The sequence below is a fragment of the Hippocampus zosterae genome, chromosome 14 (assembly GCF_025434085.1).
Source record: "Hippocampus zosterae strain Florida chromosome 14, ASM2543408v3, whole genome shotgun sequence".
Lineage (NCBI taxonomy): Eukaryota > Metazoa > Chordata > Actinopteri > Syngnathiformes > Syngnathidae > Hippocampus > Hippocampus zosterae.
The window spans coordinates 9,026,450-9,049,522 of NC_067464.1; the positions used below are offsets into that span (position 1 = coordinate 9,026,450).

Genomic DNA, 23,073 nt, shown 5'->3' on the forward strand with positions numbered 1-23,073 from the left:
TTGGATCGCAACACAAAGGGGGTAGATAATGTGGCACGGCATGTCAAGCAATACACTTCCACAGTAGGCCGGCCACTTTATAGTAGAAGTCACTCTTCACTTGAATCAACAAAAATCCTGAGGTTTGTCACTCACTAGTTCCAAAATGTCACTCCCTGTTCATGAATTAAGTCCAAGAGGAGGATACTTTGTCATATGCTTGGCTTGACCCTTCCATGCACCCTGTAACCTGATAACATGGTAAGCTGTAGTAACCGCTGTCCCTACACAGTAGTCGTTGGGCAAAATCTGAGCATATTTGACCATAAAACTGATCGACTTTAGCCTGTTCAGCTAAATTGTATTAATCTATGCCATGTGGTCCTTAAGAGTGGGTTTGAAGGCAAAATGTGCATCTGTCGAGTAATAGTTTTGCATTTGATGACCTGACCGAAAAAGAGCACAGGACTCACACGCAGACACAATGAACTCAGAAGGATTTACTTAGCTAGCAGTGGGATTGGTCAAGGTGGCACAACTGGCAACGGGGGACTGTCTGCTGGCTTTTATGCTGCAAGTGGCTGATGAGCAGAAGACTCGCAGGTGTGTAAGGGAGGCAGGTGCACCAATTAGCGACACGCCCAGTCCACCCTGAAAAAGGGAAAAACAAAAAGGGAGGGGCTACGCCTTGGACAAACAATGCATCCTAACGGAATGAAGATGAAAAGGACTTTTCAAGCCACTATTTCTTGCTACAACAATCCTTCAGGAAGGATGGTTTGGTGAAAAATAAACACTTGTGACATTCTTCGGATGGTTTGATGTACCATTCACACAGTCGCTTTTCGTAATCTTTGAAGATGACATCTCCCTGCAGTTCACAGAAAGGTGGACAGGTCTATGTAGTGCTCTCTGGCAAGCTGCAAAGATTCCCGGCTTTTTCCACTTTCAACGCTCTCACATCGCTCTTTGTGACATCAAACCGAATTATTTTCTTGTATCTAGTGACACAATGAATCCACCCTCGACAAACGATCGCCACATAGTGTGTTCCCTTTTATTCACATGCAGACTGCTGCGTTGGTGAAATGGAGGTCACCTTTCATGTAGTTTCTGGTAAAATAGTATCATTCACAATATCATTCTGAATAATATGAAAGTGCTATCTTTTAAAAGTCTGTACCCCACCAAGAGAAAGAAAAAAAAAGATGCTTAAGAATTACAATCTAAATCATCCTTTTTGTTTTGTTTTTTGTTTGTTTTCGTAACAAGTCCAACATCCGTTTTAACCCTTTCAGGGACAGCGGTTACAACAGTGGACATCTTATAACGTTATAAGGTTACAGGGTGCATGAAAGTGTTAAAGATGGTGCCAGCAACTGGCATGAAAGAACATTATTTTGAGATTTTTTTTTAAAGCGCAGGGGATCCACTATGACAACTTTTCAACCAGCCTCACTTCAGTTTTCCATGAATAGTCCTTCACGCATCTTTGGTGTTTGCACCGTCATTCCTTACAGTTAAGCAAGGCACGTGTATCAGCAGTCTGGACGGGGGAAATTCGATGAAAAGTACGCACACCTAGCCAGGAAAAAGTTTTATGTGTGAATGGGAGAACATAGAATCAAAAGTAGCAAACAATAAAAGTCTGGATCATCAGTAAGAAGTATTTTATTCACAGGTACTGTAAAAGTAAAACACAAGCTGCCATATCATACATATATACACAGAGTTTGAAAATCCTGTACAAAAGCAAAGATATTCGAAAATATGGGTTTCGATATGAAATGTGACCTTACATAAAATAATTTTTTGGAAAAAGGTCTCGGTTTGGTACTATCAGGTTTTTTTTTTTCATTCATAAGCCTAAACCCACATTTGTGAAAAATGAAGTTATTGTAAAAAATTTGAATGGTAAAAATGGAGTAGAAATCATGGCTAAAAATGATTAAAAAATCTCATGCAGCATCTTCAGAGAGGGCCTGAGAGAACATCTGTGTTAAAGAAAGTAAACAAATTCCTATTATTATAGTTATAGAAAACAAAATGCACCCCCAAAAAAGTTGCTTGTTCACAATCATATCCAGTGATCATTTTAGATGACACACAGATGACTAATATCAACATAATTGGTTTGTATTTGCTGCATAATTTCATTGTAAACTGAAGTAATGATGTTGTGGAGTAGTTTAAAACTTGCCCGAGTAAGAACAAAAAACCCAAATAAGATAAAAGTCCAGGGCAAATAGTCAAACATATGCTGCTGCGCTTAAAGTCAGTACTGACAGTCGGAGAGTAATGTCAGTAAAAAGTGGAATGCATAGAGCTGAGGTTCCTCTATAACAAATGAACAACAACAATAAAAATGAAACAACAGGCTTTTTTGTGCTTTCTCCTTTGTGCCTCTTTCTTTTTTTTCTTTTTTTTTTACATTGTATAGTTAGCTCTCCGTTTGCTGTCATTGTGTAACTAGTCATCATGCTTTTCTTGTTTTAGGCCTGTAAGAAAACCATTACATGGGCAGTTGTGGAGGCACCAAGGAGAATTAACGCTAAGTGTCCATCACAGTGGCTCTCTGATTGATATGTTTTGGCTTAGCATGTCGTTTTGGGCACTCATGGATAAAACGTTAACTGCTGCTCTACGTTTGTGCATCCACTGAGATTCATTGTGATCAAGGCAACTGGAGAGACAAAAAAACAAACAAACAAACATTCACTCAACCTTGCAGTGTTCTGCAGGCAAGATGGCAGGTGATGGGGAGAATGAGAGCAAATGCATCGTTCATGAGAAAACACAGTCCAGTTTGAAGATCTAGAAAACTACAAAAGTGAACATAAGGCGCAAGAGGCTGAATGACGAAAATGCTGAGTGAGGTTCCAAACAAGAGAAAAGGCAAAGTCCGGGAGCGCAATAACATTAGCTTATTGCTTTTTTTTTCTTTTTTCCCCCTTTATTTCTACCCTTTCAAAGATTTTTTTACACAACACATAATTATAAATACACTTTACAATGCAATATAAAATATTTGTTCTTAAAAGCAAAATGTTCAGGGTTTGTTTAGGTTTATAGATATGCCGGCACCGAAAGTAAAACAATGACATGAAACGCGTTTTCATAAAGGCACTTCCAGGTGTTCACTGACTCTTGAGTAAGAGTATGTGATGGCCACTGCTATGCATTTGTGCTCACGTTTCGTTTCACTGCCTTGTCCAGGACAACGAGGCACTCTAGCATTGTGGTTATGATTTCCGTTTTTCATGCAGACGCCTTCTTTCTTCCAGGCATTCTTCATTGCAGTAATATCCTTGAAGCGGCTGCTACATTTCACCATCCTTTTCACTTCCTCGTTTCAGCGCATCGACTTGCATTCGTCCTCAGACTTCAACTTCCCGCGGTTCCTCGTGAGCGGCGGCTGCCTGCGTGCTGATGTCGAAGCAGGTCACCATCATGACGCGTGACTTGCACAAGTTGACGCAAAACTCCAGCTCTTCTGTGACCCGCTCCAAGACATCCAGGTACTCTGGAGACTCTTTATTCAAACTTGGGTCCACTTCAACTGTTTACAAAAAGCAACAATGGTAGCTCAGATGTTACGATAGCAATTACGCACTCAGCATGGGGGGCAATTACTTACACTCGCCGGTCCACTTCCTGGGATCCATCATTAGCCGGGCTTTGGTGTCCTCCAGCTCCTCCATCAACACTTCATGCTTTGATTTCAACTCCCTTACTTGCTGTTGCCTTCTCTCCAACATCTTCAACTTATTATTAAAATACAACAGACCCTGAAGGACGATAAGAGGTGTTTCAAGAACCGTATCGATGTAAAAGCTCAATCAATTTGTTATTTGGACATTTGTGGGGACTTTACAGCCAAACTTTGTCTCACCTTGTCAACATCGTGAAATGGTTGCTGCAAACGAAGGAAGAAAAGATTTCAATGTTGAACATGATGAATCATAATATTTATAAAAGATAATATTATCATTTTTCAATTATTGGAATGTGTCCACTAATTAAAAGCAAATGAAGACGTTAACACATCTCCGTGTGGCTATGAGAAACCTATCCGAGCAGTCAATGAGCCACACAAGAGGAGCTATAAAAGGCAATCAGTGACGAGTGGTGAGCTGATTGAGCCCCGTCTTCATTGTACATTCTTCTCCTGTCCCTCACAATTTCATTATCCTCACTCTTGCCATCATGATCAGTCCATATATCATTTAAAGCCTGTTAGTAATTGTCTCCAGAACTGTTGACATTGCCGCGGAGTCAAAATTCTGAGCGTGTAGGATCTCTGCGCTGACATTTCCACTTGGGGATTTGCCAATCAGCTGACTGAAGGTCAGGTCTAAAAAGAAACTGGGAAGAAGTGAGCTAAGACATTCCCACAACTTGTAGTCGATGCAAAATGCCGCCAAGGCTTAGCAAGTGCGCTTCATGAGAACCAGACGCTACACGATCCGTGACAAGGTCAGCAAGATGCAGCGCAATGTAGACTATGTCAGGAACGACCTGCCACGCACCTCTGTAGCTTGTTCCTGACGTCCTCTCTGAAGGCGTTCCACATCGTCAATTTCATAGACCTTGATTTCAAAAGGCTCTTTCAGTGTTGGGGGCAAGTCGACCCACTGGCCTGCTGTGCCTACTTTCATCCCCAGGGAAGAGGTATCTGGCAGGGGCGCTGGAATTAGCCGTCTCCTCTGGAAACCTACAGAAGCACACAAAAGCACGTTTTTGGGTCGGAGTCTGTGGGGAAACATGTTTGAGTCACAAATGATGCGATGCCAGTTCTGGTGTTTGCATATTTACAGGTTTTTCATGAGTTGCTATGTTGCAAGTCCACAAATGGGAAAATATTGTTGAGGGCTACGTTTAAGCCTCGTTTAAGCCCTGAATTCCAATGTTTGTATGTAATGGGCTAAAAAATAGAACTAGGTCCGCCGCGCTCATGTTCAATTCATCTAACCTGATCATCACACAGTTGGAGTCGTCTTTTTGTGAAACATTCATCACCGGTTTCCCATATATACATGAATAATTCATGGAACGGAATCAGAGTGAAAGAAAATACAATGAAATTGCAATTTGCAACTGTATAAGAGCGGATAATAGAAAAGAAAGGATAAAGAGCCTTTCTCGATAATGGAGCATGAACGGCAGGCGGCATTGCTCTATTAAAATGTTGGAAATGTTTGACTCTTTTCTCAACACGAGTGAAACAGTGTCATTCATTTTATGCATCTCTCACCAGTTGCTCTCTTTTTGGGATATTTGGAGCTCCTTGTTCTGCCCGAAGATGACATTCCACTCTCACTCATTGAATCGTGGGCAGAGGAAGCACTCCCCGTGGCTTCGCTGTCACGGATCATACTCTCGTATCCGCTGCTGCCGCCACTGTGATAGAAGAGAGCTGTGCGGCCCATTGCTGGAGGCAACTCCCCACTCAGCACGCTACTGTTGTCACTGCCGTGACCACTGCTGTACCGTTGGGGCCGTCTAGGTGCTGTAATTTTGCTGTACGGTGACGGTAGCATAGCTATTGGGGATTTGTCATCACCCACGTTCACGCCACTGTCGTTACCACTGTCTGAATCTCCGGAAACTTTCACGTGCTTGCCTGAAATGCTACCTGTCGCCAGTTCACTCACTCGGCTGTTGGCGGCTCGCACAGCCTGCTTTGTGCCCATGATAGTCCCTCTCCCAGGCTTGCTCGTGACAGCAGCAGCCGTCCGAGGAGCTGATGTTCTGCCTGATGGAGGAAGGTTGGCGTTGGTATTTCTAGTCACAGCCGTGGCCAAAGATTTGGTGGAAGAACTTAGGCCTTTGGAACTGTTGGCAGACAATGAGCGTGCCTTACTGCTGTTGAGTGATCCTAATGCTCGAGTGTTTCCTGATGCTTTGACCTGGCCCATTTTGCTTGTGGTTTCTCCACCTGGGGTTGACGGGCAGGTCGCGATAGGAGAACTTGACGAATTGGGAATGCCTAATCGAGGAATAAATTTACCAGCTTTGTTGCCGCTGCTCCCCAGACTTGCGCCACTATTTTCCCTACTCAGCCCAGCTCGGGGGCTGGACAGAGACATACCGTCACACCTCTCCAAGGACATCTGACTACCATAGTGATGCCCAGCTTCACCTCTTGTTCCTCTCGCCTTCAGACTTGAGGTAACTTTGACATTGCTATGGTCAGCTCTCAGGCTGGAGGTTTTTAAATGAATGGAGTCCGCTCTGTGACGAACCTCGAGCTCATCCTCCGATAGCCCTGTCCTGGCCCCGATGTTCCTTCCTGCCTCCCCATATGCTGACTTTAAGGCACTTTGGGGTAGAAGGATCTTGGTCTTTTGGTCGAGACTGGACTTTCTTACTGGCGGCGGAGGAGGGGATATGCAACCTGGTCTGGGTAGGTTACTTGATTTCTGTGAGTTATCCTTGTTGTTTTTCCCGAGAGAGGAGAATTTAAGGCCTGTCGCTGCTGCAACATCTTGGGTTCCCTTGTCGTCCGTAGACGAATGGATGAAGGGCACTGTTCCTAAAGTGGTTGCACCTCTTCTTAGCTGAGGCATTCTGCTGGGAGGATCAGATTTCTTACTGGCAGACTTCTCGCACCCATCAACCACCCTTTGGGATGAGGTAGGCCCATGTACCTTGGATGGTCGAGGTGCACTGTTAAAGTTGTTGGATGTTTTGCTTGATGCAATACCACTGGGAGGGGTTCTGACAAACCTGCTCGTGGGTACAATCGGTTGCGCTTGTGGGAGGTTGTCTGTGCGCTGCCAGGGATTTTCCTGCTTGGCATCTTGCCTCGGTGAATCTCTGCTGTTGCTGCTACTGCTACTACTGGGGATGGATGAGGTAGGTTTGACCTTCCTTGGAAGACTGGAATGAACCATGGAGGGACTCTGTGAAAGCGTGGAGCTTAGTGAATAAGCTTTTGTTATTTTAGAAGGTAATCTGAGGGGTGCTTTGGTTGAATCTGGAGATGGGGGGCACTTTGTCAAGGATAGCTTGCTCGAGGCAGCGCTATCACTGTCCTGTTCAGAGAAACTGAAGCCACTGTCATTCAATGAATTCTTAGCATTCCGAGTTGATGCTACAGAATGGAACAGATCGAGGGAATCAAAATTAAAAGCGGCTTCTGGCCCCGTGGTCTTGTCTGATGGAAGGAAGACATCAGAAGATTGAGCCCCTTCACTCTCCAGAGTGCAAACACTCACTTCACTAAGCCAAGAGCTGACAGAAGAACCCCTACTGTGTAGACACTCCATTGGTCCTTCCTGTAGCGGTGGTACCATTTCAACGTTTAACTCGACTCCCCCAACAGTTGATGTGTAGGCATCAAATTCATCATTGATGCTGCTAATAATGCTCACAGGTCTGGAGCCAGAGGCAAGGGCCTGCAGAGAACAATCACTATTAAAGCTGATAATGCTGGATGGCCGGCCCTTATCGCCAATACTGCCTATAGATAGCTCCTCTACCACAGTGAACACCAGCTCGTCTTCTCCATTCAGCTCCACGGGTTGCTGCAAGGTGACAGTTGCTCTCAGGATGTCTCGATCAAAACACTTTTCCTGCAAGGTGGAGCTCATTTGACAAACCTCGATTGGAGCACGGAGAATTGGGCGAGTACAAGGATCTCTCCTTTTCACAGCTTGGTGGCTCATCCCCACAGGGGGCATTCTGGTGTTGGATCCTCCTGTCTTTTCTGAATTTTCCTTGCGAGAAGCTTTCTTGTTAAAGTAGATCTTTTCCCTTACAACAGGTTCAGGATGAGCTGTTGCAGCCATTGTCGATTTATCAGCATCAACACTGCTTTCTGAAACCAAGTTCCTCTCGCCATCCGCACTGGTTCTGCATACATTTGGAATGTATTCTGGTTGTTTTCTTTCTGCAGGTATGCCTTGCCTTTCAGAAACGTCCTCTTTTGATTTAGTGCCAGGACTGGAAAATGGCTGTACAGCAACTGATTTAGGAGATTGTTTGGGTGAGGTGCCGTCTTGGTTGCAAGTCACGCTTGCAAGAGTCTTTGGTGAAACAGAGCTTGCGCCGCTCTCCTTAGATTTGTCCGTCTTGGGGCTCGCTTGGTTTCGCTTGCCCTCACCAACAAATGCTGTTGGTTCTTCACTACCGTCTATACATTCCAACCTCTCTTGCAGCTCAGCAAATGTGTTGCATTTAAAGAATTGGTCTCTGTCTAAAGGACCTTCCTTTGCCGTCCTCTTCTTGTTCAGGGAAGGGATGATGGGAACAAAAGCAGGTGGGCCTTCATTGTCACTCAACTCCCTGTCTGAGATCGCGGCTCCACCGGGGCCCACATAAATAACAGTATCACATGACTGCTCACTACTGGAGGAGTAGTCCGGGTCACTGAGCAGAGAGGGTAGATCCGGGTCCAGGGCCACAGTCCGAGGATGGAAAGGCCTGAGGTGAGGTGGTCGACGGATCCTCCCTTCCTCACAAGAGCTTTCCCCTCCAGATGAACTGGATGCATACTGGAAAGAAACACAAGTGCATTCAACAGGGTTCCTACAGCTTAAGGTAAATTTTAAGACGTTTTACTTTCATGGGCTCACTATCTTTTGAAGACTTTTTAAGGCTGGAATCCAACCTTTCTATGAAACCAGTTAATTAGCACTGCATATTAATTCCCACAATTCAGTCAACCTCAAAGCAAGACTGAGGCAAAAATTAATTCCTGTGACATTATCAGGTAATGTTTATCCTGAGGTTAAAAGTGCACATCAATAGTCGCACGGAAATTAATGTCAATAAAATCAATTGCCATGGGTGGAGTACAGTGTAATCATGCCTGGAACTGTAACGGAATAAATGTATGCTGTCATTGCGCCTAATTATCTGGTGCATACATTTCCCTAATACAAAGAAATGCATTGCACAATGCCTTAGGCAGTGGTATTGATTTCATGGTTATGTGTTGAGGAGCAGAGAAAAAAGTGCCTTCGGAGTTACTGCACTGATAATCTTTCATTTAAGGAGGCACTTCCACATTAATTTGCTTAATTAAAGACCTATTTAAAGAACGGCGTTGTGGCATGGAACATGGAGGATAAAATTTAAATTACGTTATACAGTATGACAGCAACACGCATATAATGTTTAAGAACAATTATTCTGCAATCATTCGGTAGCCGACAACGGCGATCGTGATTTGTTGAATAATGTAAATGTCTTCAAAACATTCTTACACAAATGCACTTTCACAACCTGGAATCTCATTAGGGGGAATCTGTTCATTTCTGCCACCAAGATTTGCAATGAAGTGAGCCTGCTACCTTTGATTTCTTTTTCCTCATGCGATGAATGCGGGATGCCAGTTGGATCGTGGTGAGTGAGTCGGCGTAGTTCACCGGAGAATCGGAGATGTGGGCAATCATGGTGGTTCGACAATTGATGTTGCCGAGGGACTCTCTCAGCAACATTGTCAGTTTGCTGTCCCTAGGGGGGAACATTGTTATTAGCGAAGAAAAAACACTGTTGTAAATACTGTTATGAATTCCAAGGACAATAAAAGTGAGCAGTCATAATTTTAAAACTCTCTCCAAGATAAATTCTTTTTAAGGTGCCATTAATAAATCTTTGCCAGCCACACTCGGTGCCAAGCTATAAATCACTGCAACAGTGGTGAAGGCTTTCATCAGAAGCGAACTTAACAAACGAAATGAATAGAATATGTGTCGCGGGAGAATGGAACGCGCAGGGACTCGCCTGATACAACGACATATGGAATACGCTTGGCATGCCGTCTGTGAGTAATTGAGGAGCCTTACCTGTATGGTACGTGTTTTGCTCCATTCGCCAAAGCCATGATGACATTCCCCAATGCGTTCAGAGAAAGACACGCTCCGCCTCCCCCTTCTCGACTTTTACTCAAGACTCTTTCACAGCTCCCCAGGTCGATGAGGTGTAGCCTGCTCCGCCCACCTGACACTAAAGGGCAAACGTCGGAGAGGAACGGAGTGAGTAAAACACGTACACGTCTGCAAAGTTCCTTACACGACGTTAATACATGTGATGAGTTATACAGCCAGACTAGACCAGTTGACTATCAATGCGGAGTGATTCAACCTTATGCCAGATGTGCATCTCATTAAAGAAACAAGCACGCCACATTAACCCTTTAAGGGACAGAAGTTACTACAGTGGACAGCTTATCATCTTATCAGGTTACCGTGTGCATGAAAGGGTTACGTTTAGAAATAGCAACAAAACATTGTCTTGTCAGGCATCAAAGCCTTGCGCACAAATGCAAACAAACCTTATTATTATTTATTCCTTCAAAAATATTATTTTTTTAAATATATATATTATATTATATATATTATTTTTTTTATTTCAAAAATAATGTCTGACCGGACAGATATTGCTGCTAAAATTTATGAGAAATTGTCAAGAAAGGGATTTCTAAATTTAGGTTTGGTCCTAAGGTGGGTTGTCGGTTAATTTTTTACAACCAGGAAAAACGGTGCTTGGCAAAAGGGCATTTTGATTCATGACTATCGTCTTCTGTGTTTCTTATCATAAGTTTATGCAGAGTAAGCTATATGTCAATGTTATGCTAATTTTTGGTCCACATTTCTAATTGGTGTTCAGTGTTCACACTTAAAACATTTGAGGAACCTCCCGTGCCAGTGAGTTTTACAGTAGCTACAAAATAATGACACTAACTTCCTCCCTTGCCGCTCTTCTCCATGCGATACTGGTAAATGTGCAGCGTGAACAGCATGTGCGAGTTGCGTCGCTCCTCCTCCTCTGCACTGGGCTGGCTGGTGCTGCGGGCTGCTATGGCAGCATCCAGAAAGAAAGCCGCCTTCTCAGCTGTCGGGGCGTGAAGCTCGTTCTGATTCTGAAGCTGTAAAAGGGATTTGGTGGGGATGAGGGTTTCATAGAAAACACTATGTTGAGCAAAAGAAACCAAATGGAGCTTGAAAAAAAAAAACTGACCGGAACAGGAAGGACAGAGACAAAGAGGGAAACTGGTTAATTGGAACCCAGCGCACATTTTTGCCCATTTGCTTGGGTCTCAAAAGCAATTAAAGATTGCACAGAGGCAGATATGTGCACAGAGGGAGGACGATTAGCAGAGGTAATGGTGCAGCAGGAAGCAGAGGTAAGCCTTTCACCATGGGATGAGGATGACGATGATGAAGTTGGACGAGACAGAGAAGGAAATATGAAAGGAGCCTCCATGTGGCTGCTCAGCGGAAGAAGAGCTCTCTTTGAAGTAGGGGGCACATCCACATTCACCCAAAACGTCTGACAGCAACACCTGTGAGTGGCTTTTCAAACCGACACCATCCCCCAATAACACTTCCATTGTGCTTAGAAGTGCTCTCGCACCAAGGTAATAGATGCTGATGGATGCTGACAAGGGAGTCAATGCAAAGGTAAGTTGAAAGCCATCAATAAGGCACAGATGGCTTTGGTGGAAATCGAGAGCCAGAGACATGCATGGTTGAGTAAAACTGATAACAAGAGCTGGGAGAAAAACAAAACAAAACAAAGATAAGCCAAAACATGTTTGAAGGTGCATCGAAGGGAACAATTCCAATCCCCCCCTCTACAAATATCGGCCTCTTCTTACTTGAGTGCCACAAATGGGATCCTCTCTGAGATGGATGCCTGACGATTGGCCTTCTTGCTGGCTCTCCGTCGATACGTCAGACAGCAGGTCCGTCAGTTCCTCATCTTGCCCAAAGATTTCCACTGCAGACACCCGGACGGAGAAACGTGCGCCTGTCTTCTCTTTGCGTTCGTTGATGAGCTTGAAGAGCCAGGAGATGGCACAGGGCACCACGCCCAAGGTCTGAGTGGAGCTGTCTTTGCCGATCATTGTGTATGTCTTGCCTGTGAAAAGGGCACGGTAAATCAATAACTTGCTGGCCAGGTATTAAAATGAGTGTTATGGATTGAAGAAAAAAAATACTCTGAGAATAAAACCAAAATATATTATGAAAGGGTCAGAAAAACACTGGCGTGGAATTGTTTTTGGAAATCAATCAATCAATCAATTGAGGTGAAAGTTAAAAAGTTAAAGTTTACTGGTTTTGTGTGTGTGTGTATTAGTTTTTTATTTATCTGTTTATTTATAGTGTCACTGCTGAAGGAGTGCAGTCCATGTGTTTATGTATCATTGTTCCATGAAGCCACAGATTTGTTTATATGATTTTTCTAGTCAGATAGATTATTTACAGTAAACCCCCCTTTATCACGGTTGCTAGGTTGGCAGTCACTGTATTTCTTTCTTTTTTTTTTTAATGTATTATGACTGGAAAAAAGTATTTTCCATCATTTGCCTGAATTTTGCAGCATAGTTTTAAATTTAAATCCCGCGGATTTGAATCCCGCACATTATTTTGCCTGATTGGCAGTTTTGTCAGACGCACGTGCGTGCTGCTCGCCTAGCTGGTCACTTCCGTGTTTCCCATGCTCTTATATAATTTTAGCGGAACGGCATCCTGAAAAATATGGAATTTTCAAAGGTCAATTTTAACACATGAAATGGGAGTGAACTGTGTTCATCTTGTTATGAGCCGTCATGAGTGTTGTTCATTGGTCATCTTAATACATTAGACATGTTACGCTGTGATTCTATTGTTTTCAAACTGTACTGAAAGACTTTCAAATCATTTAAGAGCCGTAAATGTGTATTAAATTGCAATCGCAAAATAGACAAAGAAAAAAATACTGAAAAAAAGTAATGGATTACTTTTTATTTATCATTCAACCCAAGTTTAAGGTGCGGGGCCTTACCAAGCTTAACTTGCCCGAAGCAGAAGATGCACCCATCGGCGCCATTCGCCACTGATTGGATGACCTCCGCTACTGTACCTGAGCACACCTCAGCCTGTGGAAAAAACATCCAGCAGTTAAATCAATTTACAGCCACAACGGAGCCAACAATATCCATCATCAAGTAGATGAACACTTCTTTGGCATCGGTTAACCAAGTCTTGTGAATGACTTTAGTATTCTTTATTGCATTTTCATGTATGCATGCTTTAATGTGTTACTCATTTTTTTCAATTTGTTTTAGTATAGGCCCTCTGGGGCGGCGCTCGTGCAGCAGAGCCACCCCCCTCCCACCCCTCTTCCCATACATCATACAGCAAACAAGGCTTCTAACAGCACAGCAGCTTGCTGATACAGTTAGCCACCAGCAGTGCAGTCCCAGCGGCACCATCTCAGCACGTTGGCCTCCGCTCTGCAGTGAAAACGTTTTAGGCTTAAACTATCAGCAGCTTACTTAAGCAAACACTTGTTGCAAGGAGAGAGAACGATGAAGGATCTCTCTCCATTACAAAGATGATGTCTATCTTGAGTAACGATACTCATATTTGCACTTGAAGTTATTAAAAAGACCCCACAACTTGGGGAACCTTTGGAATGCTTCTCAAGTGTGCTTGTTTTCAGCACTGTCAGTAGAAAATGTGCGAAGCATGTATCTCATCTTTTGTCTTTAGTGTCAGTGGGTATTCTTCCCAAGGGCTAAGATTAGATTTAGCAGCAAGGTTAGATATGACGAGAGTGAATTCAAACAATTCCCCAGATGGCTTCATAGGCCCGGCTGTTCGACCCACACTGGTAAGTGTGCCCCCCTGACCCAAGAGCAACCATTTTTTTAAGACCCTGGCCACTCCCTGTCAGCTACAAGATGCTCCTTTACCCTTGAGAGAATAAGGCACCACAAGACACCTCTAAAAACAATTCTAAAGACGTACGCACAATGACATACACAGTATGTACTTACTTGTGAGGCGTCCTGGGTAAAAACTGCATCAAAGGCAAATATCTTTGGGACAGCAACAGTGGCGGAGCGTCTGTGTCCTGAACTTGAGTGCGGAGGGCTGGATGCGGGATCGTAGAGGGTTACCTGCTTTTTCCTGCTGTCCACTTTCAAGAACGACTGAGACTCGGATGAGTCGGTTGCCTCCCAAGACGGGCAAATGCGCATCATCACTTTGACCTGGAGAATAGAGGAAAACTAATAGCACGAGGGACAAAAGGACGGGGTTCAATTCTAAAGCAAATAAAGCATGAAAAATGGTCAGGCGCGACTACACAGAGGGTTGCAGGAACACATTTTCAGATTCACCGCAGAGGGAGAAAAATTACAGGCTACAATGACCATCTTTTTTTGCTTCGAGTGCTGACAAACGAGAATAAATTATATAGGCATTCTGAATATAGCTCAGGCTCCAAAAGGAAAGCTTAGTGCCACACTGAGCATTAACATCACATCATCCGTATCAGGGTTGATGGACACCGAAGGTTTCCATGGAAACGCTCAATCCAACATTGACTGGCAAACGCGGTAGGTCAGCCTAATGCCTAATGGTGTCGGTGCGAGGCGGCAAGGTGTGCATTGAAAGTCAAGGCATAGAGTGGTGGAGATGAATGCCTGTGAAGCAAGTGCCATGTGAGAGGATTAGCGCTCCAGCGGGGAGTTTTTCTGGACGATGGGAAGCTCACCAGCATGGGATTGCACAAGCATAATTCTCCCCCCCCCCATGGCACCTTTTCACTCTTCCTACTTCACTTCACCTCCCTCTCCCTGTTGCGGTTTGTGATTGCAAAATGGAAAATCTACATTTAAGGCAACAAATTTGGGGTTCAACTTAGCACATTCCATAGGTCATGCCCGACCATATTATACATGGTCACAAAGGATATTGTCCATCTAATCACCATGGTTACTAAGGGTGAGGGGTGCAGCAATTCCTTCTGCTACTGTGCTGCGCAATTGAAGAGCATATGGTGTCTGCGAGTGTCGCCCCATTTGTGCTATGGCAGCCTGAATGCATACAATAAAAACATTTTTGATTTTAAAAAAAACAGCCTTTGTTTTTTATAGACCTCTATTATGTGTCCTGTAAGTGGTGGTATATATGGGGCCCCTATTTTCGTGCCAAGCCTAAGTCTAGCGCAAAGTGCAGTCTAATCGTGTGCATGGGTGGAGCTCTCTATCTACTGCCATTTTTTTCAATCAGGGGCAATTAGAAATGGCCGTTTGCACCGTTGTGGGACTGAACAACTTGATTCCCAGCTAATTGAAGTGGCTCCCCTCATCTCCTTTAAATTCCGTGCAGGGGAAGGCGCGGTCTATGTGCCCAAAGCATACCAGATTTCCTGGAATCCATGCAGGAGATCGGCACGCGCGAAGTACGTTTGTAAGGAACTGCAAGAAAATTGATGATTTCAAGTTGGAGTGGGCAATAGGAGTCCACCTTCGAGCCCAGATCATTCATTTGTATGTCACAATCCCCTTTCCCAGCACTCAACAACAACACACACACACACACACATGTTGGAGGTATCTATCATGATGCCCAGCTGGAGACAAGTATTGGCTTCATCCTAGCTGACGTTTTGACCAGTGTGGCCCAGACTAGGGTCTTTAAGTCTGCAGAAAGCCCATTCTTCTTCCAACTACGGTTCGATAAAAACGACATCACTTCGGGCAGCAGAGCTCTAAAACAATGTGGCTGGAAATCGCTTTCTTGCAAAGTGCATTTTTTCCACTCAGCAGGGAAGTTGTTGCCATGAGTGACATGTGCATATGTTGAGAAAATTACATTTGCTGTGACAATTCAAGAGGCCTTCCACGTAACTGCAGCATCTCACACAGAGGCTGCCAGCCAAGCAAATGTCTCAACTCTATTTATGTTGGCAAAGATCGCATGCCGAAGGCCACAAAGGAATGGCTCCAATATTTTCACACCTCAGAATGCTGTGCTAATGGCCCCTGGTTCGCTACTCGTAGATCCCCTAACAAGTCCATGAGTGCGGTTTGGCAATCAACACTGTGCCTAAGTCAAAAGTAGATGTGACCTACTTTTGCCATGACCCACAGTGGAACAATTGAAAAGAAGGGAGGGATTAGTCAGGAGAAAGTTGGTGGGTCCAGGCACTACTATTACTTGGTCAATCAACAATTGAAAGTTAGGTGGGCAAAAAGACAAAACAAAAAAAATGCAATTGCTTTGTAATCGAGCTTTTCACACTTGTAACAGTGGCCATAAATGTTAATCACCTCTTTGGAAACAACCCCTTTGGGTGCACAGATGCACAGTTTACCTCAATTTTGGGCTTGTTTACAACACAGACTTGGTGTGTCACACTAGGAAATTCACAATAAATGGCCAGACCGTCTGGATACCTGGCACAAAAAAGCAAGCGCTTCCTACTCAGGTGGGACCGAATCTTGTTCGGGGACTTCTGTTTTATAAATACAGGATGCCAGCTCAGACAAACAATGGCCAATAAACCACAGAGGAAGAGTGATGTGTTTACACAGCCTACTTTAATGCCTGCCCCATCGCTACCAGTTTGGCTTTCATCGGCGTACAGAGCAGCTGACATAGAAATTGAGAACCTGTTGCTGATACAACATGAGATTCACAATTTGTTTTTTTTTTCAAGAATCAAGAATTCTGGTCACACAAATGAGTGGATTCCTGAAGACTGATCAAAATGGGAATGTTTGGCCTTCAGCGTGTCGTCCAGTGTGTCTCAAGCCAGCTTCACCCCTCCCTATATTGCGTCTATTTACCTCGGTCAATTGCAGTGATGATGTCATGTTTTCACGACTCTGGATTTATTTACTTGTAGGCAGGCCACTTCCTGCTGCGTTTGTGTGCAGGAATACCGTAGTCCCAGTACTTCACAAAACATTGCAGAGGGGTGTGGCATGAACAAAAGTAGATCTTGTGACATTTTGACCCAAGATTGTATCCAAAGTATTTCATCTATCCTTTTTGAAACCACAGAAGATGACAAGCATGGCTTTTTAGCCAGAATTTTTCACTTTGAAATGTACGCTACTGCCACCCACAGAACTAAATAGAAGGATTATCCAACTTCGGACTGTACATTTATACTTATGGGCTTTTCTAAACAGCACAATGGTATGAAAACGCATTCTTCTAAGTACTCTGCTGTATTCCTTTCTTGTAAAGCAAATTGCTAACCGCTAAGCTAGAAGAGGTGTTTCGCCTTCAATGGGCTCTGCGCTATCAATGTGTGTGAATGTTTGTATTTTATTTCGTTTGGGCTCGGAAGTGTGGCCCATGTGTCAAATGGCTGCACGTGGCGGTGGTGATGTCGCTCTCACCTTGCCCATCCCAGGATTCTCTTTCACTTTGGATACGGCGCGGAGCAGGCATGGTGGGGCAGCAGGGGGCGAAACCTGCAGAATGCCACTGAAGTTGGTGGGGTAGATGGAGGGCTCCTGTGGGTGGAGCTGGGAAGGCTGCTGCTTCTTCCGTTTGGAGGACAGGTTCAGCTTCTGAGCTGCCCTGCATGGAAACAAGAACACTGAATGTCATATCTTTTTAAAAAAAAAAGACTTTGAATAAGCACAGGAACTCAATCGAGTTTATTGATATTTTTTTCAGTGTGTTTGAGACAAGAGACAAAACATACTGTGTGACAACCAGAAGGCCAACAAGTTCTTTTGTTTTCCCAAGAGAACAAATTCACAAGAATCCATTACCAGGAGAGATGCTTTTGTCGAATCCAGAGCCTCGTCATATATTTAACTCCCCCAGGGCATTTTTGTGTACTTTTGACATAGCTGCAGAGAACATTGATCTTATCTTCTGGATCAAACAAACGCACAACTCTGACAGATGTGGAACAATAACAAAAACTGACAGAATCTCCTCTGAGGCAATTACAACACATAATATCCTCCTGTCTTACGATTCAAAGCAGAACATGGGGTGTTGTTCAACTTTAGCCTAACCAAGTAAACTAGCAATAATAATGGGAGGAAAACTGTATATTGTATAACTGTATAAACCATATTTGTGTGACCTTAACAGTCAGTTCATGTTAGAAAACCCTTCAATATGGCGTAGTTTGGCCAAAATTCCGCCACAGCGATGTGAAAGACTCATCACCAATTATCGTAAACGTTTGATTGATATAGACTTCGGCATGGTAACCGCTTGGATCAACTAATACCGCATCTGAAAATGCAAGCTTACAGAGAGAGCAAAGCTCACTGAAATTGTCTGCACTCAAGTTACTGTTGGGAGGCCACATGGGAGAGGCAACAGAAGTGTGTATGAACTCCAACAAGCAAGCCCCATTAGTCCTTCTCAGAGCTCCCCCGGACAGGACTGGGTGGGCCACTGCCAAAAACACAGCCCCCTCCCTGTGTCCTGGAGTGACAACTACCACCAGCGCTCACCCTCTCAACACTCCCCTCATCCCCTCGCCTCTCCACTGTACGCCCCCCCCCCTGCAGCGACAGCCCTTGAGCACAATCAGGTAAAACGCTGCCGGCTGATGGAATAATTATTGCATCCAAGAGGGCTTCGGGAGAAGGTTCTCCCCGGGGAATTGCGGATGTGTGAGAGCATGCCGGCTGGATTGTGTGGATGAAAAAAAAAATGATGGCGGTGGAGGTGAAAGTGAGGTGAAACGAAGGAAAGGTTGAAAAAGCACAGGAGCACACGTGGATTTATGCAGTAGGTGGACCGATAAGCATGCACAGCCCATTGCGTCAAGATAAATGTACCCATCCTTGCATCTCTTATTTTGCATCAGCGATAAGATTTGTCATGCATCATCAAAAAGCAACAGGAAATAGCAAGATGCAGATATTGATTTATAACGGTTGTGATCCGTGTGCTGAATTCGCAATGGAAGGCGGTAAATCATAGGCTTAATTCACGCTGCGCATCCAGACTGCTGCACATGTAGTTGCAGCAAAGGACATTTAAAAAGTGTGTTTTATGGCTTTTTCACCCAAACAATGAATGGGCAGGAAACACAAAAGGAAATGAATGACTTGCCACTTCCTCTCTCGCTGACGCTACCTTCAGCGCTCTTTCTTGGCCATGATCGGTCAATGGAAAATAAGCTGCGAGGACAGACTCGGGCAGCTCCTCCACCTGTTCACTGTGCCAAGGACGCTGGCACGTGTGTAATTTGGAATGAATGATCAAAGCGAGTCAAGACGAGGCGTCAGACTAAAATCTGCTCGCATCGACTGCAAAGGAAAAAAAGTTAAAGACAACGCTTTATTGTATACTTACAGCTCTTTCCAATCCATTATCTAGAGGATGCTCATAGTCAGCAAATAGACACCTGATAAAGTTCAACTTTGCGGTCCATGTCTGTTTTGTCAGCATTCTCCATTACTTGAACAATTTATATGCTGCCACAGTGTGGCGAGAATAGAGCGAGGCGGGGCCACTCGCCAGCTGGGGCGCCGGGGTCCTTTTCACTCCGATGGCAATCATAGAGGGTCCATCTGATTTCACAGAGGGAAGACGATGCAGAGGAGGGGGAGGCGTGGGCAAGCTCAGAACTGAATGGGGGAGAAAAGCGCAGGACAGAATGGACGAACAGGTAGAGTTCCCAGTGTGTGCTTCAGGTAGTCTGCAGGGCTGCTTGGAAGGACGAAATGAGGGGTCAGGACCAGACCGAGCATCTCATTCTTTCACGCACTTCAAAAGCTTTCCATCCCTCCGCCCCCGAAAAAAAGTTCAGGCGACATCCAAAGATTCAAGAATCCAGCAAGAGTTTCCACACAGTTTTTCTCTGCGTCCCTTCATTCACATCCATTCTGCAGTCACATCACAGGCTGCGTGGTTAATCCCCTGTGGTGGTGTGGCTGCTGATTCTGAAGACCACGTCCTTCCCGGTCTGTGCTGCTCATATGCAGGAATCAGCATGCCTGATTGGGTTGCAAGATTTCCACTGGCTGGCTGAGAATGAGGAGAATTCCTCGTCTGCCTCGCGCTCCTTCCACAACCGGAGAAATTCTGGCAGCTGTCCTGCTATGCAACTCTCTCTCTCTCTCCCTCTCTCTCTTTCTCTCTCCCCCCCCAGCCCATCCCCTTTTCCCTTCGACAGCCAGACTGAGTGTCAGCTCACTCGATTGCTGGCTGCTTGCGGCGCAATTTGGGAGTACCGTTTTTCTCTCAATGTACGCGCGCATTCACACACACACACGCATACATGCGCACGTTGGCTCCTATAACGCCAACGTGCGCGCACACACATGCCGTGCACCCCACACCGCACTTCAGATGAATACTTAATGCACACAGGAGCCCCCTCTGCTTTTAGGGTCTCACACTTCAAACAGATTTGGTTAGTATGCCTACAGTGCATGCATGTTAGTGAGTTGGTGTGGTTAGTGGTGTGGTTACATTATACTGTATGCACATTTGTATTTTGTCTTTGTCGCAGGTTGTAGGCGTTATTAATCAAAAGGACCGGCCACACATATCAGGAAGGAAGTACTCACGAGCACCTAGATGGATAACCTGAACGAGCATCGTTGCGACTAAATTAGAGCGAGATGACAAAGACATTGAACGAGTGACATCATTGAGGGACAGATTGATGCTGGACGGTGAGAATGAGTGCAGTCAGTCAACGGTCAAGGGTAGAAAAAGGAGAATGAAAGCCTGCGCGTGGGCGAGCATCAGGGCGAGAGCGCGCCATATTCCCCGGGCTGCCAATTTAGCACGGAGCTCCCTGGGCCGCCAACCAACCAGTCTCGTTGGAGAGCGTCCGACAGAGTGGCTTGTGAGTGCTGCCAGATGAAAGAACATTCAGCACAAATATACACACTCTCTCTCTGCACCTCGCCACTTCTGACACAGTGCCCCTTTTATGAACTTGGATGGATTGACTATGGAAGCAGAGAAGGAAAAATCATCCCGACCCCTGCCTACCTATTTGCCGAGCACAGAATTGTAATGAAGCGGTTTGATGTATCACGTAACCTTTCGCTTCCTCCAAGTCTCCGCCCGCTGCTCTGTGCTGTTTTGTAGCGTGTCCAACTTAATTTGCCTCAGGGGCTTATTTCAAAGTGCAGGAGTCGTCGCTTCCCTCGAGCTTTGCCACATGCTTCCAATTCCCTCGTATCCTGTCCGGTCCTGATTGCCAAGCATCCACATGGAAGACAATACTAATGTGAACACTGGTCACAATGACAGACTAACTGGTCATTATTGGACTAATGCTTCTCTCCTCGGTGAGGTTCCAAGCGTTTTATGTCAAGATGACGTCATAATTGGGAGCGGTCACAAATATGCCTGATAGCATTTTGGCTTCATCACTGTGTTCTCCCCCTCAGATATGATTGCTGCGTAAAGAAATGACACAAAAGACGACCAAAAAAAAATTCCTCTTTGTTCAAGGAAAAGCATCAGGATTGTGTCCTCGCTTGCCGAAGGAATCACAGTGGGGAAGAAAGGAGCAGAGAGAATGAGTGGAGTGGCAGTGTTTGGAAATCCCACCCTTCAAACCTTCACTTTTGCACGCTATCAATAATGGCGCCAGCCCGCTTTTCAGCCAATGTCAAATTAACGAGAGAAATTCTTCAGCCTCAGAGAATCATTCGTTGCTTGTAGCCATTACCTTGTTTGCGCAAGTATGTCTGTGTTGCCCACGCCAGCTGTACAGATCTTCAGGTAGGCCTGTTTGGCAGCTAATTACTGCGTTGGCCACATTTACTATCCTTGACATTTCCTTTTGGCGATTCTCCCTTTTTTGTTCCTTTTGTACACATGCCGAGATCAGATCAGTGAGAGCGATATCAGACTGTGCACAGCACACGCTCACGGTGAGACTGATTAGCCGTCCAGCATGGCTCTTCATGAATGGAGACTGGAATGTTGAGCTCCAGCCAGCCTCGCCACTGTGCAGTGATAATGAGTACAGCACAATGATTCGGGCTGTGTCCAAATTCACAGGCGGGGGCCTCCGAAGGCAGCATTTTTTGACGCATGACGTCACTTCTGGTGCGATTCGACCGGACGAGGTGTCCAAATTCACATTAAGAATGTCTAAATCCTCCACGGTTTATGCAGTCCACGTAGACTAGCTGCATGAGGTGGAGCCGCTGAAGACGTCGAAGGACCCAGGCTGCGAATTGTCTTGCTAGAATTCTGAAACCAAGTGCAGCCGAAAAATGTAAGCGATAATGCGCCCTTCGGAGGATGTAGCCTGTGAATTTGGACAGAGACTCAGACTTGCTCGCATTTGGAGACATTCTGAATTTGTCTTGGATTTATTAAGGTATTGATATTGTGTCTTTTCACTGTTCCGCCAGTACACTGCAGTTAGTTAACTGCTTTCTACCAGTCGTACAAAATTCAAAACTGAAGGTGACGGAACCTTGAATCGGTTGCTCCTAAAAGGTGAAACGCATTTCCATACAAGCCGAGAGTCTTTGGGTTTGTAAAAGCAAAACACAAGGTACTCTGGGAGATAACAGACATTGGAGAAAAGACTCAATGCTTTGTTGTGATGTGTGTGATGTGGTCATAAAGTGAGCTTTATGACCCTACTTTATGACGGCTCACCTGCAATCATGAGGCCAGCAGCATAAACATTTGTTTTCTCACTTCCTCTTCCTTTTCCTAATTCACAAAAAACAACGTCTAAGACCACAATGTCATAAACACAGCGATTCATACTTGGAGTGTTCAACGAAGTGGCAATCATCTGTTATTACACTTTCAAAAGTCGATATTTCACAAACCAAGAAAAAAAGAAAAACATCTTTCCAACGGTAGCCCAATATATGTTAAAATGGAAAGTGAGAATGAACATTCTTATCTGTTGCTGTGTGAATCTTATCACTCCCAAGATTCTAACTGGACTGCCTGCCTGTTTTACTCCAGCATGCGCATCGTCTGTCATCTCTCCAGTGTCAGTTTACACAGGAAAAAGCCCGACACCTCCAGGCTACGATTTATTAGAAACAGATAAACGAATACCAGTTAAAGCGGAGAGGGAGGGATGTGATGTCTAGTTAAACTGGGCAATATCCTGCCCAGCACGTACCAAACATTTTTGCACAAAGGCCTTTGAAAACATATTTGTTTCCACAAGGTGTTGAACAAGTGTTGTATTTGTAGTTGTTTTTGTTCTTGTCTGACAAATACCAAATGGTTGCATCTTAAATAATGCCTGTGGGTATCATTCATCCATCTAAGAGAAATGAACCAATCACTGGAAAATTCAGACAAGTTACTCACCGAGCAGTCATTTCACCAAACACTTACTTGCACAAATCATCTTTAGGGGGACTCATTT

The 23,073-nt window shown here is 44.7% G+C and overlaps 1 protein-coding gene across 5 annotated transcripts in view; it reads right to left on the reverse strand.

Annotated features, from left to right (window-relative positions):
- Positions 1 to 1,632: 1,632 nt before the first annotated feature.
- kif26ab (kinesin family member 26Ab) overlaps positions 1,633 to 23,073 on the reverse strand; it is a 66,677-nt gene continuing 45,236 nt past the window's right edge. For 4 of the 5 annotated variants that reach the window (XM_052085281.1, XM_052085279.1, XM_052085280.1 and 1 more), the window contains 12 exons: positions 17,117 to 17,300; positions 13,754 to 13,969; positions 12,757 to 12,850; positions 11,588 to 11,850; positions 10,672 to 10,855; positions 9,774 to 9,933; positions 9,279 to 9,441; positions 5,234 to 8,477; positions 4,509 to 4,693; positions 3,872 to 3,895; positions 3,617 to 3,767; positions 1,633 to 3,538 (listed from right to left, as the gene is read on the reverse strand). In XM_052085281.1, the coding sequence (XP_051941241.1) occupies positions 3,357 to 3,538; positions 3,617 to 3,767; positions 3,872 to 3,895; positions 4,509 to 4,693; positions 5,234 to 8,477; positions 9,279 to 9,441; positions 9,774 to 9,933; positions 10,672 to 10,855; positions 11,588 to 11,850; positions 12,757 to 12,850; positions 13,754 to 13,969; positions 17,117 to 17,300 (5,050 nt within the window). In that variant the 3' untranslated portion in view covers positions 1,633 to 3,356. Of the gene's footprint in view, positions 3,539 to 3,616; positions 3,768 to 3,871; positions 3,896 to 4,508; positions 4,694 to 5,233; positions 8,478 to 9,278; positions 9,442 to 9,773; positions 9,934 to 10,671; positions 10,856 to 11,587; positions 11,851 to 12,756; positions 12,851 to 13,753; positions 13,970 to 17,116; positions 17,301 to 19,049; positions 19,798 to 23,073 lie in introns of those variants that run through there. The other variant, XM_052085283.1, reaches the window with a different exon arrangement.